This window comes from Symphodus melops, assembly GCF_947650265.1.
Source record: "Symphodus melops genome assembly, chromosome: 6".
Lineage (NCBI taxonomy): Eukaryota > Metazoa > Chordata > Actinopteri > Labriformes > Labridae > Symphodus > Symphodus melops.
In genome coordinates this window covers 19,570,897-19,587,381 of record NC_136696.1, presented here as the reverse complement: position 1 = coordinate 19,587,381, position 16,485 = coordinate 19,570,897, and the positions used below count along the sequence as shown (strand labels likewise).

The following is a 16,485-nucleotide window of genomic DNA, read 5'->3' as shown; positions in this document are numbered from 1 at the left end:
AAAGCTCTAACTAAAAGTAGAGATCAGGGCGGGTGTAAGAATCTTTATGATGAAAGTAAGCACTTCTGGAAACTGGACTAGAAAGGCTGAGCCATAAAGACCTAAAGTTTAGTTGGTAATGTTTTTTTCTCTTAAATGTGCACTATGTAGATTTATAGTGAAATTTGAAGTTGGAGAAGTGAACTACATAGTGCACCTTTAATGAAGAGCTGTTTATTTAATGTACCAAAAGAATAGATAGAAAGCAACACAGTATTACATACAAACCTTTAACATGTTACTCTTTGCAGTGGCAGTACCTCCCGAGGGCCCCTGGGGTCCCCACATCTCAGTGAGACAAACACACACGCTTGTAGCTAGAGCCGTCTGCGCATGCGCCTGATGGTCCCAGGCACCCCAGTTGAGCTGTCGGTCCTCCGATGCTGGCAGAACTGAGTTTGGGGATATACGGACAGCACGCACGAGAGCGGCGGTTCGCGGAGAGAGAAAATGACACAACAGTCCGGATAAATGGCGAAGTTTAAGATGAAAGTCCACCAGCACTGGTTGCTTTTTGTTTTGTTTCTTCCTTTTTCAAGTAAGTGTCTCTTTTTTTTGTTTTGGAGATATCATTAAGTGTGCAGACCGGATTGGCGTCCGCGCGCACTGACCGCTGACTATTATGATGAACTGTGTATAGATATCATCTCACTGTAGAAATACTTAGATCCACTGTCCTGCGATAACAAAACGAATGTCTTCTGGTTTAAAGATGCGATAAAACTACATGTAGAACTTTTTAACTGCGTATTACCTGTCAGACTCATCACATCACTTACTCGAGGTCTATATGTCCAACAATGAAATCTATATCAGGATAGCAAATTATTCATAAAATGAAGGTATCGTCTATAGATGCTATTGCTTTAACTATTTGTCAGGGCATGACTTCTTCTACTCTGTATAGGCTAATGAGAAATTTTCACATAGGCTATTTCAATTATAGGCTACGTGTGATCTGTCAGTTTGTATCGATGATGTGGTGTGGCTGTATTCATGTATAAGTAAGGTACAAAAGCAAATGTTTACTGATATTCCTTTCCTTTTCTTGTAGGTGTTTTATGTTTCAGTGAGCTGTCCTTCATCACAGAGCCCAGTGATGTTACTGCACTACCAAAATATCCTGCTGTCTTGGACTGTCAGGCTCATGGGCAGCCTCCAGTCACCATCAAGTGGCTAAAGAATGGAGTTCATTTGGCAGAAAGTGAGCACATCCAGTTTCTGTCAAATGGCTCCTTGTACATACCAAAGATAAAGCAAACCAAGGAGGAATCAGACGAGGGATTCTACCAGTGCCTCTCACAAAACAAATATGGAGCTATCCTAAGCCAAAGATCACGTCTTACTATCGCAAGTAAGTATAAAGCTCAGAGTAAAATAAATTCCCTGGGGTTGATGAGAACTTTATCTATGTTTTACATCTATGTTTTGAGATCAAGATAATAATAATAATACATTATTGAGGACAAGTTAAGGTTGTGGTATACACTTTGTGGTGTCATCATGCAGGATGGCAAGTTCATGGGTTATTAACCTGGAGATGGGAAGCAGATGTACCCCTCCCCACTTTTCCCCTTTACTAAGGAAAAAACCTCTTAAATCTGGGTTCCATGTAATTGGAAGTTGTGCAGACTAAGCCATGCTTGAGTTTAAAGCTGTCAGCCCAGTTATGGGATGATTTTAAGAGACAGTTAAAGATACACAGAGAGTCAATCTAAAAGCTCATAAATACTCCAATAATAGGTAACTCTAAGAACATAATTGATGTGTTTTAAGAGAAAGTACCTCTTGGACATTTGTAAAAGTATTCAGGGAATACTGGCTAAATGTTAGAAATTAACCTTCTCTCTCTCCTGCTTGTTAGTAACATTGGATTGAAACTGCAGACTGGCTCTGTGTAATTGCTGAATGGTCTGCCACACAGGAATCTCTGAAAGGCCATTTGGCTTTTAGCCTTTGTTTGGAGTAACACTGACCGCCCCAGAAGAAAAGGCTACGTTTTCAGGGCATTTGTTTGTCCACATATCAGTGGACAGAGCAGCTGTCTCTATTCAATTGGCCCACTCTTCCATGGACACTTTTCACAGGTCTTAGAAGGAATATCTTGTGAGTGGTGTCATGGAAGCCAGGCTTTCTGAAATATAGTGATTTTGACACTGACGTTGACTCAAACATTTCTTGCAACATGTCCTAAAAGTCTGGGTTACTTTAATTCAAAGCACTAGATACAGCTATCCCAAGGAAAGACATAAACAAACAACCTGAAAGCATTTTAGGCATACACCTGTAGGTAAACCAACTCTGCTGTCAAAATCGTGTTTCATTTTTACCAAAATAAAATGTTTCCCCAAATGATAACTATACAAAAAGCCTTAAAAGTTCAGTTTTGACTGGTGTCCAGCCTTTGTCAGTGAAAGGGTTAAAGGTTTTGGGTCAGCTGTAGGCAGGGAGTGGAGGATGGGCCTCTTCTGTGCTCCCCTTCTGTCCATAGGTCCTGAGGGTCAGGGGTCAGTGGGGAAAGGCTTTGTGATGTCACAGGCCTGCTCTGGCTGGGCTGCCCTGCTGTTCTCTCCCCCATCCCACAATCCCTTTCACTGGTTCTATCCCTCTGTTGCCCTGTCAGGCAGAGCCCTTTTGTTAAAGAAAGGCCAGGCCAGGTCATGTGAACGTACAAACCTAATATTTCAGTGAACAGGGCTGAATCTTTCTAAGCCTGTTTACACTGTAGAAGTATTTTTCCTTGTAGTTCTGGAACTACACCAACAGTTTCTGCACCTCTTGTATTCACAGAGGTTGACATATATCACATACATTTTATGTTCCTTTTTATTTTATTTAACAAAGAAGCCCAACGGTGCTTTGATTTTGTTTTTAATCGTGGCAATAGAATGTGATAAATTACAAAACAAAATACACGACTAAACAATTAAAATGTTCCTTTTTCCAAAGTAGTGGTAAACTGACTTTGAGATGGCTCCCAGTCTGGGCTAAAATTGAATGGACAGGGAGCTGAAGCGAACTCTGACCTCTTTAGGGAAACCTTTGTGCTGTTTGACCGAGACATTGATTTGTTCTTTACAACAGAGGTGACCATGTTAGCAGATCAGTCTTTGCAGGCCACACCCTCCTGCTACATGACTGATCCAAGCAAGAGGGAAGAGCATCTGTTATGTCTGTGTGAGGAGAAAACAACATCATGTTTTGAACTTCTTACCAGGCCCTGATGGCCCAGGATGCTTGCCATCAAGCATCAACATTGTTGTCTATAGACAGACACTGTGGATAATTCCACACTTCATGGTGAACATTATGGAAGTTGTGCTTAATGTTTTTGCATTGGATTTTGTTGTCTTGCTCTACAGCTAAACTTTACTTAATGCCATTTTTGAGGAATAATTCATAGGACCAACTACACCTGGTACAAAGCCTGAAGTGTGCTCCACTTAAGAAGGGCTGACACTTTATTTTCGTGATATTGATGACATTTGGTTTTGAATTAAAGGATTGCTCTTTAGTTAGTATCTCCCAGGGCTCACGATTTGAATTTGATGTTTCAGTGGGCCAACAGGGTATTGATTTTCTTTAACATGATATTGACTTGTTAAAGAGAGAGAGAGAGAGAGAGAGAGAGAGAGAGAGAGAGAGAGAGAGAGAGAGAGAGAGAGTCCTAACCTTAATGAATGAAGGTCATTGGTCTTATCATAAGCTAAATGTGGATTCGGAGTTGTTTATTTTCTGCAATTTTTAAAAGACATTTTGAATGCAGTGACAGAATATGACTCAGTAGCCTATGCAGGGTTTTATAAGGCAAAACAAGTATAGACCTCTTAATTTCTACAAAGTAGGCTTCACGTAGGTCATTATGCATATTGGTAAAATATGTACAACAAAACACTTAAAAAATACCATGTTTGACTAAATAAATGTAATTCCTGACCTCTAAATCAAATACTTACATTTATCTTAAAACTTTGTTTTGGACAATCTTATATTCCTAGTGTCTGCTTGTAATCCTTGTTATGCAAAGTGAATTGATTGTTTTATTGTATTTACCTATAACAATGCATCATTCAGTGTCATTCTTCAATTGATCCATTGATTGGCCCAGCTGGTCAGTGTGGAACGTGATTGCTTGCTCATCTGCACAAAAGCAAGATCATTGTCTTTTAGAGAGATCAATTCATTTCATATCACTTGACATCCATCAAAATCTGGGCTTTGCATGCATAATGTATGATTTTTAACCAAACGTGGAAAAAAAATGCTCTGTTTAGCAAGGAACTAAATAACTGTAAAATGAGCCCACTACCAAAATAAATAGATATTTGTGAGATACGTTTCAGCTTTTCGTTAAAAAGGTTTTACTTCTGATAATGAATCATTGTTTTTTTTCACAGGTATCTCAGAGTTTGTATTGCACCCTGTGCCTATGGTGGTGACTGAGGGCTCTGTGGCACGGTTCTCCTGTGTAGCCATCTCCAGCCCTCCTGCCACAATCACCTGGGAGCTCAACCAAAGCACATTACCACTTCAAACAGACAGGTACCCACAGACACCTTGAGTAACTTTTGATCTGACCATCTGAGTCCCCATTGAATCCACTTGTGTGTATTGATGATGATAGTAATAGAGCTTTGTTTTTTTCTATAAAAACAAACTGTGTGACTGTGCCTAAGCTGAATTTGCAGCAAATAAGTAATAAACATAATTACATGGAACATTGTAAAGTACATGTCAAGAGCCACAGGCTGCACAACCTCTGTGTGATGTCCGCTTAAATCTTGTTGCAGTATTTTAATATTTACTCACAGAGCTTACACACACGACGTGACTTTTGTTGACTTTAAATATTCCAGTTTCAGATCTCAATTTAAAATGTGTCCAAACATCCACCTTTAATGTTGTAGGTGCAGACTTTACATTACTTTTACATTACTTACTTACAGCTGTCATCATTTTGTTAAATAAACAGGAAACCTTGTTTATTCAAGTGGGGCCTCTGTAGCATATCACAGAACAACGTCACCCATAGTGCCCCAACAGCCGTGGGGCTTCATTACGACAGACATCATTTGTTTTTAGGATTATGAATCGATATTGAATTGGGAAAACATTTATTGCAATGCATTGATTAATCAAGATTTTTTTAACCAGCCCTGATTAGTAGCAGCTCCAAAGACCTCCCTAGTCCAAATACACCTCCTAGTTTGACCCTGAAGTTGCCTTTTCTATGTTCTCAGAATAACGGTTCTGCCCAATGGAGTTCTTCAGATCCAAAATGTACAATTAGAAGATGCTGGACTGTATCGGTGTGTGGCTACTAACATTGGTAGCCGCTTGAAAAGTCGAGAGGCAAAGCTGACAGTCAACCAAGGTACAGACTGTTTTTAAGGACTCAGCATGAACAGACCACATCATATATGGAACAAAGATTTCATTTTCTTAACATATTTCTTGTCTTTTAAAGGTGTAGGCCTGAAACCACGCCAAAGGCCCAGAATCATAGCTGGACCTCAGAATGTCACAGTTTCTCTTCATCAAACTGTAGTGTTGGAGTGTGTGGCAACAGGGAATCCCTGGCCCATCATCTCCTGGAGCCGTGCTGACAGTAAACCCATTGATGTGTACAATGCCAAAGTGATGGGCAATGGGAACCTTGTTATTACTGATGTTAATTCAAAGCACAGTGGAGTCTACCTCTGCAGGGCCACCACCCCTGGAACACGCAACTTCACTATTGCTGCAGCCAACCTCACAGTTCTAGGTATAGTAAACCCTTCAGTGATTAAACTGTGTTCGATCCCAGACTGTTTCCCTACAGCTTCTTGTATTGCTGTTAGTGCTATACCATGATGAAAACAAAAGCTTTTATGTTCATAGTTTATGTTTGAAAAGTATAAGATTCAATACAATGACTGTTTGCTGGAAGATAAAAAAAATTGTTAGGCAATAGTTATTACCATAATTACTTTTATCCTATGCACACGTTTTCAGTGCCACCATCCATTGTTGAGAAACCTGAAAGCCAGACCCGTCCAAGAGCAGGGACTGCCCGGTTCATGTGCCAAGCAGAGGGAGTGCCCTCGCCACGCATCAGCTGGCTGAAGAATGGAGAAAAGGTTCACTTAAATGGGAGGATTAAAACGTACAACAGGTATGGTCATACAGGTTTAGCGGTCACAGTCCAACATAGCTAAGCAAAGAGAGAAAAACGTCCTTAATTTCGTTGTGCTTGTACCTGTACCTGTACCTGTAACAATGACAATAAATGCTATTCCATTAATCGAATGCAATGTCAGACTTTTATAAATATTGTATTTGTTGTTTTGCAGTAAATTGGTGATCACCCAGATCATCCCTGAGGATGATGCCATCTATCAGTGCATGGCAGAGAGTGAACAGGGTTCTGTGCTGTCCTTGGCACGCCTTATTGTTGTCATGTCAGAGGACAGGCCCAGTGCACCAAGAAATATCCATGCTGAGACCATCTCCAGCTCTGCTATCCTACTGGCCTGGGAGAGACCTCTCTACAATGCAGACAAAGTCATAGCCTACTCCATCCATTACATGAAAGCTGAAGGTGAGATAAAAAAGATTAACTTTTGAGTTATGTTCTCAGGGTTCAGGGTTTTTAACAGCTCAGCAAGGAGGATGAAGGAGAGCAGATACAATATGACAGTCAACAACAATAATCTATTTTGTGCGCTCACATGTGATCAACTTTCCTTAGTGAAGGCCATCTGTTGTTGCTGCACAGAGCAGAGGTCAAGGAGGACTCCGAATGGCAACTTCACTGAAATAACAACAGGCTTTGCAAATCCATTGTCCGCTCTGCAGCTCATTCTTCTTGTAGTTAAAGGGACAGGGCAGCGTTTCAAAAAGCTCTAGGTTTTTCAAACCAGGGTTGTAAAGAGATATTTAACTTTATCCATTACATTGAATGTAAAGTAACTGTATTTATTCAAGTCTAATAGTGAGCACAGTTTAATGTTTAGAGAAGGTTTTCTTCAGTGGCCTTGAAGCCTTTTAAAATACTGTTTACATGCCACATTTTGTAAGCCTTTCAAAGATGTTTCTTTTGCAGGGGACCCCTTTAACCTACTCACTGTTTTATCTGTTGAATGTCAGGTCTGAACAATGAAGAATACCAAGTTGTTATTGGAAATGACACAACCAGTTATATCATCGATGACCTTGAGCCAGCTCGAAACTACAGCTTTTACATTGTAGCCTATATGCCAATGGGGGCCAGTCGTATGTCAGACCAAGTCAGTCAACATACCCTGGAGGATGGTAAGCACAGAGCATTGAGACTCCCTGCATTCCTTACAATAAATCACTCTGGCAGTTAAGTTAAAATGCATGTGATTGATGTGTGTGCAGAGCTCTGTCGAGAAAGGTGGGATGGGCATGATGATGTTAAACACTTGTGTGTATTCCATTTACTAACAGAAATGTAATATTTACAATAAATAAAAACACAACACTTTATCTTTTTACACACATTTTTATTGTGAAGAAACCCAACAATTGATCAGAGTCAAGTAAATGTGTTGTATTTCTATCTTTCTGCAGTGCCTTTACGTACCCCAGAGCTTGGTCTGACCAGCCACAGCTCCACAGATATCCAGGTGAGCTGGCAGCAGCTGCCTGCCAAACTTAGCCGCGGACGGGTATCTGCATACAGACTATCTTATCGTACAGCCGCGGACAACACTGTCAACTCTGTGGAAATACCTCAGAACAGCACAGAATATTTGCTGGAGGGCCTTCAGCCTGACACAATCTACCTGCTCCGCATGGCTGCAGCCACCCGCGTGGGCTGGTGTGAGCCTTCTGCATGGACCTCCCACCGTACACCTAAGACTTCCAGCAGCAAAGGTAAAACGATGAGAGCATGACATTTTGAGAGCTGGGTATCAAATTCTTAATGAAAGTTTTAGTTTTTAAATCTAATGAAACATTTCGTCTAGATTGGTTTTCTTTGCCTATTTTTTTTGCATTTGGGACAACAAGTTTGAATGTATTCTATTGGTCAAGCAGGTGTCTTTATCAGTGTACGAAGCAAAAACAAGTACATGTACATTAAGTGATAACATCACATGGAGCGAAACATCTAAAATGCTGCACTTTAACTCCTCACATCATTGCTTTGGGGCTCCGAGAGAACCAAGAAGAATCACTCAAGCGCATGCAGAGTAGCCAGCTTATGACTTAAGTTTGCTCTTAAAGCATTGTCCCACAGTCTTTGTGTTGGTTACCCAGGAACCTTTGCCCTTCGCTGTCAGTGATGTTAGAGTGGCCTCAGTCACGGGTCATAAAGAGAGGGCCTCAGGCATCTATGTGGAGGAAAGAATAGCCCCTTTTCATGGCCTGGTGTGTTGGGGGAGGCTGTTTGTCCACCAAAGTCTGATTTTGTTTTTTTGCTTGAAATGAGTTAATGGAGAGCAGCACAGCCAGCAGAATTATACTTTAATTTAAGAGCAACTTTAAGAACATGAGTACTGAAAATTGACTTTCTGACTTAAAAAAAACAAGTGTGCATTGATCACTTGCCTGCTGTTATCTCTTAGTGCCTTCAGCCCCTATTCTTCAACTTGAGCCCCTGAACTGCACCTCCATTGTGGCACGCTGGCAAATTTCCCAAGAATCTGTGGCTGTCCAGGGTTACAGGCTGTGTTACCATGAGGAGGGCCAACCAGAGCAGCCCATCATCCAGTTACAGGCTCAAAACTATACCCACACCATCAGTGGCCTTGGTGAGTTGCACACTTCTAAAAGTTGTTTGGTTGAAAGATGATGTAAAGATGATGTATTGGAGTAGATGAAAAAAAAGGTAATAATATACATAATAGAGTTTATATAGTATATGTTTATTTGACATTGTCAGTGTATTTCTACCATCTTGATTTTGTTTGAGACAGCTGAGTGTGACCAATGGCTCCTCACTCAGATGGGTCTTCCCAATTTAATTCAGTGGGCAGTTTCATGCTGCTTTTGCATTTTCACTCAGTGTCCTGATCAATATGTACTGACCCCTCCTGCCTAAGCAGCGGCCCTCTCCAGTCTGGCTTTGGTATTGTGTGAAATCAGGCTCCCAAGGTTAGAGGTCAGGGTCCAGATGTCCCTCCCACCACTGTTTCCCATCTCGCAGCTTGCATAATTAACCCTGGCCATTGTGTTGTGTTCAGGGCAAGACTTTCCCTGTAAGACCCTGGTCACTACCCCCCCTTTAGCTGGACACTGGGACACACAAACACAAACCCCTGGGATTGGCCAGAGAAGGACTGAGGCACTGACCTCTAGCCGTGAGACAGCAGTTCTGGATAACATCCCACCCCCCATTGGCCTAAAGTGCTGTCTATGTAAACGACCCACAACAATATATATGCAATATATCCATGATGATAGTAACAAAAAAAGTTAATCTATTTTCTAATTTTTGTCTTATGTGATTTAAAAAAACACTATGTGGCTTCTATCAAAGCATACCTCAAATGTTTTGGTAATAGAACTTTAATTGGGGCTAACTGTGTAGATTTGTGGGGTTTTGTAATAGTTTATTCCTAGAATTGTAAAACCATTCAACATGGATGTTACAGCTGTATGGAAAATTCATTTAAGTTGCTGCCATATTACATTCAACTGATGCCAACACAAGTTCTCTCTAGGAGCCATGTTTCTTTCCTTGTTGCTCCAAGTTTAAGGCTAATACACAAGGCCAGCAGTAAGAGTGAGAAAGAGGGAACAAAAGGGGCCCAGCCTCTGTCCCTGAGTCCTGCGCCCAGATTCCTTGTGTTCTATCTTGGCTTGACCTCATGACCTCAGTCAACTCCCCCAGTCCCATGGGCCTAGGATCCCAGCAGCTGAAGGCAGCCTCTGGCCCAGCCCCCACAACAGGACTGGACACACTGGCTTCCCTGGTCAATACCGATTGGTTGACCTTTCACAAATCACACATAAAACAAACCTTCACCCTCTCTAAAACATCCTGATGATAAAAAAAAGTTTCATAGATTATTTTCAAACCAAAGCTCTCCATCCCCAGAGTTCAAGATACCTCCTATTGCCACAGCCTTTTAATGTCCAATAATGTCTTTTTCTTTTTATAAAACAAACAAAAAAATATTTCAGACCTTCCCACGTCTGTTATCCACCTTTAACTGTTCTTCGTGTACCTACAGTGTATGTAATGTTATGTGCTTTGTGCTTATATGGTTTGATAGTTTTAAAACCTTTATAAGCCTTCACAATTTATTTTTTTATTAATTTCAGAGTGTTTGTTAACCCTGTCACCATATTTAGTGGGCCTAACTTGGGGGTGGTTGATCTACCTCTTGCTCTTTACACAAGACATGATAAATGAGAGGTTTGAGGTGACTTGGGAGAACAAGCATTGTCCATGAAAGAGGAATGGTTAGTTTTGACCCATAAACTTTACCTCCTGCTGTTAACTATCAATGTGTCTGCCTTTTATTAAGAAATGCATGCTATTCTTTTTGGGAACCATCACTTCGGCATCTTGATGATGATCTTGATGTGGCAATAATGATACAATAGCATGTGGCCTCTTTTGGACTTAAATAATGATTCTCTGAGAAATGATTGCTATTATATGTGTCTATGCCTTTTGTTTAAGTTTTAGCAATGTGTGGAAATGATTTAATTGGATTTTTCTTAAATTCCAGATCCAAGAAGAAAGTATCATGTCAAGATTCTTGCTGTCAGTCAAGCCGGAGAAGGCTATCAAACGGACCAAACAGTTAGCACTCCGGGATGTGTGTGTAAGTATTTTTATTCATGGTTTAGTTTGAAAGAATGTCTCGCATAACTTTGGGCAAATTGAAAATGTGAGGGAAACACGCATTCTCTTTTTATCTCTCAGCGGCTAGAGATCAGCCTGTAGCATCTCCTCCACCTCCGGATCATATGATGGTCTTCGCCAACAATTCGTCTTCAGTCTCCCTTCGCTGGAGCCGTCCCGCTTTCCCCTCAGGAAAGACTGTGAGCTATACAGTCCGTTGTACACCTGTGGGAACTCACAATGCCTCTGCTATACGCTACATACAAATGTAAGAAGAAAGCTAAAAAAAAATCTGTTGTTGCCTCTTGCATGTAAAATAAAGTCTTCAAGTAGTATTGTCACACTCCACTGCATGTTTCCAATGTATACAGAATATGTTGATATCCTGTTTTTTCATCATTAGTTGTTTCTGATAGTGATTTAAGAATTTAAGAATATGGATTATTATTTATCAAATGTCCATAATGTTAATTGCTGTCTCTTCACAGTACCAAACAGAGTGTGATGGTTCAGAACTTAATTCCAAACACTCGCTATGAGTTCGTTGTGCGTCTCCATGTGGACCAGATGTCAAGTCCCTGGAGTTCTGTAGTTTACCACCGGACCCTACCTGCAGGTAATGAAGTGCGCTCTTCTTTAGTTAGGAATCAGAAAATTGCACATTTCTCAGTTTGGATCATCAACTGTTATTTCTTATGAACGTGGTCTCTCTGTGTACAGCACCTAGCCAGCCACCTGCAGGAGTGCGTGTAACTGTCATAGAGGATGACACTGCTCTGGTGTCCTGGAGAGAGCCAACAGAGGCCAATGTGGTGGTTACTCACTATACCATCCTGTACGCTTCCCAGAAAGCCTGGCTGTCGGGACACTGGCAAATTCTACAGCGGGAGGGTAAATAGCACACCAGACCCATCTTTCTTAGTTAACTGTAAAACAAACAAGTCCTTCATTTATGCAACATTTACGGTGTCTTAAACAGTTTTCATTCATTCTAATCTCTGCTGGGATTTTCTGATCCTTTTTTACAGGAAGCCATACGATGGCACTGTTGGAGAAGCTGGAGCCAGGGAATGTCTATCTGGTCAAAATCTCTGCATCAAACCAGGTTGGAGACGGGCCTTTCTCTAACATTGTGGAGCTGGCCTTAAAGCGTGGAACCGCCCACCGCAGCAAGAACCCCAGGCACTCTGACAGCTTCCCAGATCCAATCGGTAAGCATCATGAAGTTTCTGGAGTAAACATTATAGAGACACCTCCTCCAGATGTTTTATTTAATCCACTTATAGCATCAAGGAAGTACTCACGTGAGTAAACTTGGAAGTCAGTCATAGTTGTCGCTGCTGAGTGTGGTCGTTCTACAAGGACTTCATACTTTCATCTGTGCAAATATAAATGATAATTATCACTTTGAATCTTCGGGATTATTAATACTTATCATGTTAACAGCAGCTCCATCCACAAACTTCTCATCAAAGTTATACAGATGTGGCTTATGACCAGTTTATAGTGTTTCATTTTCAGAGCACACATGATAAGCAAATGCGTGGACAAAGTAGAGAGAAAATACAGAAGCTTGAAACTGACTCAAGCTTTCTTAAAATGTGTACAATTTGTAGATGGTTTCTAATCAGTAACTCTGTGCTGTTTATTTCCAGTATTATCTGATGGTCTCTACCACATAGACCAAAGGTCGATGACAGGAATCATTGTTGGTGTGAGCATCGCCTTGTCCTGTATTGTTATGTGTGCCTTGATCCTCATCAGTAAGGGCAGACCAAGGTAATGGTTCAATTCACTTGTAATGATGAAACTAATTACAGTAGCAATATGTAAAACATAAGTACTTTTTTTTCTCAACTTAACAAAATGATTTTTTTTCTGACAGAAAATCCTCTGGTCATAAAGTCATTGCTGTGGGAGTTACTGAAGATCCACGTTCTGGTTTGGCCCTGCCACATGAACGCCATGCAGAGAATGTTGAGGCTCTTCTACCAATGATGCGTGAACACTATTTTGACTCCAAGGTGAGACAAACGATTCAGAGTGGACAGTCTTCTGATTGTTGCAGGTTTCAGGATTATGTTATCAGTTTCACAAGAGCATTTGACCCCCCTGAAAAATGAAATTCAATTCTTTATTTTTTCTTCTGCTCCAGGGTGGCTCCAGAATGGTTATAAATAGTGCTGGACCAGTCAGTAGCAAGAATAAAAACAATAGATGGCTACTTTTCCAGAGGGATATCAACAATTCAGCTGAAAGTGATGTAAGCGATACAACTTTATTCTCGTCTTTTGTTATTTCTTTTAGCCAGGTTACTTTTTTTTTTTTTTTTTTTTCACATTGATTTGAAAATAATTTTTTGTTATCTCCTCAGCTTGAGAGACGAGCAAGCTTGTATGAAGCTGGAAAAACTGTTCTGAGATACGATGAGCATCTAGGCGCAGCGCCCCTTCCACCTTCGTCTCGGGAGATCATCTACGGACCTTTTCATTCGGAGAGCTCTCAAACCAGTGAGGGAAGCCAAGAGACAGGAGACTCTGGACACTACTCGAATGAAGAAAGCAATGAAGAAATGAGCAACCCTTCCACCAGCCAATGCTCCAGACCTGAATCCTTTGGATCAGATGGTGTTCCGACTGTGGCTGAGCTTAAGCAGTCTTTTCAAGTGGAGAATGAGGAGATGCTGAGCCGTCCCCTCCATCACACCTCCACCGCTGACGAAGCTCAGCTCTGCTCAACCTCCGAGGGCTCCCATCCTGCCCCACACACTTCCCTAGCAGCGTGCTCCTGACATCACCTGGCCTGATCTGTCTCCAGCAGCCGGAGCAGATCCACTGCTACCGCGTTAGCTTCCTGTGTTGAGCCTCTCAGTTATATCCTGCAGCACAAGGGATCAGGAGGCTAGCTGCTGCTTCAGAAGGAACATGCGCTGCTTCGGACCTACCTCAGGATTTTGTATGAATGTTTATTGTAACATTTTATTTCCATTATTTTTTTTAACAACTTTCTACCTTTTTGTCTGTGTTGGGCATAGTCTGTCCTAAACCAAAGCTCACCCATGACGAATGTTAAAAAGAATGTCAAAAAATGTACTGTGATACATTTTCATTATATTTAATTACTTTCTACTGGAGCAGAGGGTATATTTGAGCCCTTTTGACTGATTTATCTACCTCTGTGTTCTGTTTTTATACATACATTACTACCTCATTTTAAGCACATACGGTGCGGTAATATCTCAGACTCAGGGGACAAAATGAAACATTTTGTTTCACCTTCATGTTTTTTTTGTTTTTGTTTTTTTTTAACCTCTGTTGGGGTGTTTTTGTCTGAAGGTTGTCTTATTTTCAAATTCTTTTAACTCCTGTTTTCACAGTTGAAAGAGCTTTTGTTTCATGTTGTCATTGAATGGTGTATGTTGTGAAAGAAACAAGTGCATTAGATATTGTCAAACTATTTGAGCTTTATCAAAAAATATATGATTTGGCATTTTTAGTGCATTGAACCCAAAGCTTTAACTTGGCCTTAATATCAAAAAGGGCTTTGCATACTGAAGGAGATGAGATCCAAAGATGGGAAATATTGTACCCAAAGAGTTTTGATAGTACAAAGATATTCTAAGGCAACCAAAAATATAATGGATGTATATTTAGTGTGCGTTTGCCAAAATATTGTTCTTAACAATGATGTAAATTTCCCTTAGAATGATGGTTTGAATGCTTTTCTCAGTGTACATTTTCTTGATGCTTTATTCTGGTGAAAGCTTTAGCACAAGTCTGCCCGGCCTGTGTTCCATTTGCCTTCTTGACCATTGCTAAATGCAGCGGTGATGCCGATGCTATTATCCAAAGAGTTGTCTGCTTCCTCAGAAGGGTATGGCTTTTCATTCAGTTGATCCTTGGTGCCTTGAGGTGGAAATTATTAACACAAGACCAAAGATCCAGTGTGTCCTGCCAGTGATGGATGATAATATTTATTCTTTGTGCAGAGAATCATCTGTTACAGTTCACCAATATTGCTGTACACAGGGAGAAATTCTCTTTCTCTTCCTTAGATTTCCTGTCCAGGTGCGACAATGAAGGATTCTGACTATCAAAATGAAAACCCAATGTGTGAAGAGCAACATAATCAATTTTTATATCTTTGTAATACAAATAATGCTAACCAAAGAAACCTTGAAGTCTCTGTTATTTAGTGATTTTCTTTGGTTTTCATTAACATTCTTTACATTTAAATGTGATATGATTTCAAAATGGTTTTGATTGCTAGAAGGGCATTTTTTACGTGTTTAAAGCTTGAGATGTCATAAACAGTTCTGCTGTCTTTTTTATCACCACAACATTTCACCTGATTGATACTTAGGATACATTGTCTTCTTAGCATGGTGTTGTGAACAAAACCTTTTCCCAGTTTTAATGTGACACTTTAGTAACTTGATTAGTCTGCGTTCAAGTCCAACATTTGTCTGTGTAGTGCATTATTATCGAATGTTAATTTGAAATCCACAGATGACTTTGCTGATTTAACTCTGGTGCCAAATTTAGATATAGAGTGTAGACTGAACTGTTATTATTTAAGTTATGGTTTTCTAATATTTCTGCTTTTTGAATATCAAATGACATCTTTTATCCCAAAGAGAGCAACAGAACAAATGATTGTGTTGAAATGTTGCAACAGACTTTTTTGATACTCTCAAGATGATCACAAATACTAGATAATAAATTTTTTCTTGGAAATCTATACATTGTGTTTTATGTTGTGTTGTGTGCTGGGTTCATCCACCAGTGTTTGCATCTGTGGTTGAGGGTGTGGGAGCAAATAATGACCAGAAGGGATATTGTGACTAATGATGCATGCTCTTCAGGTAACAGCACACTGTAACACATTTACAGTGTGCTGTTACCTGTTACCTGTTACACACATTCTGTTAAATTAAACAGTGTATTACTGTAAAATAAAGATAACAGTATTGTGCTGTATGGAAAATAAACATTACAGTATTATACTGTCAGCTTTTTGGTTGCCATTATACTGTTATTTTACAGCTCCTACAGTAATCTCCATAAACAATGTTACTGTAAAATAATATTAAATACTGTGGAATGTAATCTTGATACAAGCTAATGAAGTTTTACATTTAAAAATGAAAACCCCCGGAAAATTGCTCAGACAAAAGATTGTCTAACAACATTTCCCCTCAGATTTTTCACGCGACCTCCGCTGACTATGTATATAAATCTGTACTATTGGATTTTGAATTCAAATTTTTAGCACAGAAATTTTTTTGCCTATGATTTAAAAATAAAAAAAATAAAATAGTAATAATCCAATGTAAAAAAAAAATCAATGCAAAAAAAAATTCTGTGTAAAAAAATTCAGTCAACATCCAGGTATCCACAGAAGAGCAATCAATCCCTGCATCAAATCTAACATCCAGCCAATCAAGTTACGCTCCATTGGTCACATGAGGCCAAAACGAAGGTGTAAATAAGTGCTAAGAAATGCTTTTGATTGTATGTATAAAGAAAGGCAGGGTTTTAATAAGAAATAACTATAAACTTGATCTGTCACTTTTTCTTCATATCATATTTTCCTTTTTTCTTGTCACCTTTGGTATATTCTGCATGACAACGCACAGGAAG

The 16,485-nt window shown here is 40.0% G+C and overlaps 1 protein-coding gene across 1 annotated transcript; it reads left to right on the top strand.

Moving 5' to 3' along the window:
* Positions 1-229: 229 nt before the first annotated feature.
* prtgb (protogenin homolog b (Gallus gallus)) lies at positions 230-15,583 on the top strand. Its single transcript, XM_079346228.1, has 19 exons — positions 230-577; positions 1,094-1,393; positions 4,437-4,581; positions 5,280-5,413; positions 5,507-5,803; positions 6,034-6,193; positions 6,372-6,619; positions 7,168-7,332; positions 7,615-7,920; positions 8,613-8,798; positions 10,728-10,823; positions 10,925-11,111; positions 11,332-11,459; positions 11,564-11,734; positions 11,872-12,054; positions 12,499-12,622; positions 12,729-12,867; positions 12,999-13,106; positions 13,218-15,583. The coding sequence occupies exons 1-19, from the start codon at positions 511-513 to the stop codon at positions 13,632-13,634; spliced, it is 3,561 nt and encodes a 1,186-aa protein (XP_079202354.1). The 5' UTR covers positions 230-510; the 3' UTR covers positions 13,635-15,583.
* Positions 15,584-16,485: the final 902 nt, after the last annotated feature.

What these genes read in the sequence shown, in the direction of transcription:
- prtgb (XM_079346228.1), top strand. Translation starts at nt 511, where the DNA reads ATGGCGAAGTTTAAGATGAAAGTCCACCAGCACTGGTTGCTTTTTGTT. An exon ending in TTACCACTTCAAACAGACAG is followed by an intron (nt 4,582 to 5,279) that starts GTACCCACAGAC and finishes CTATGTTCTCAG; the next exon opens with AATAACGGTTCTGCCCAATG. An exon ending in AGCCAACCTCACAGTTCTAG is followed by an intron (nt 5,804 to 6,033) that starts GTATAGTAAACC and finishes ACACGTTTTCAG; the next exon opens with TGCCACCATCCATTGTTGAG.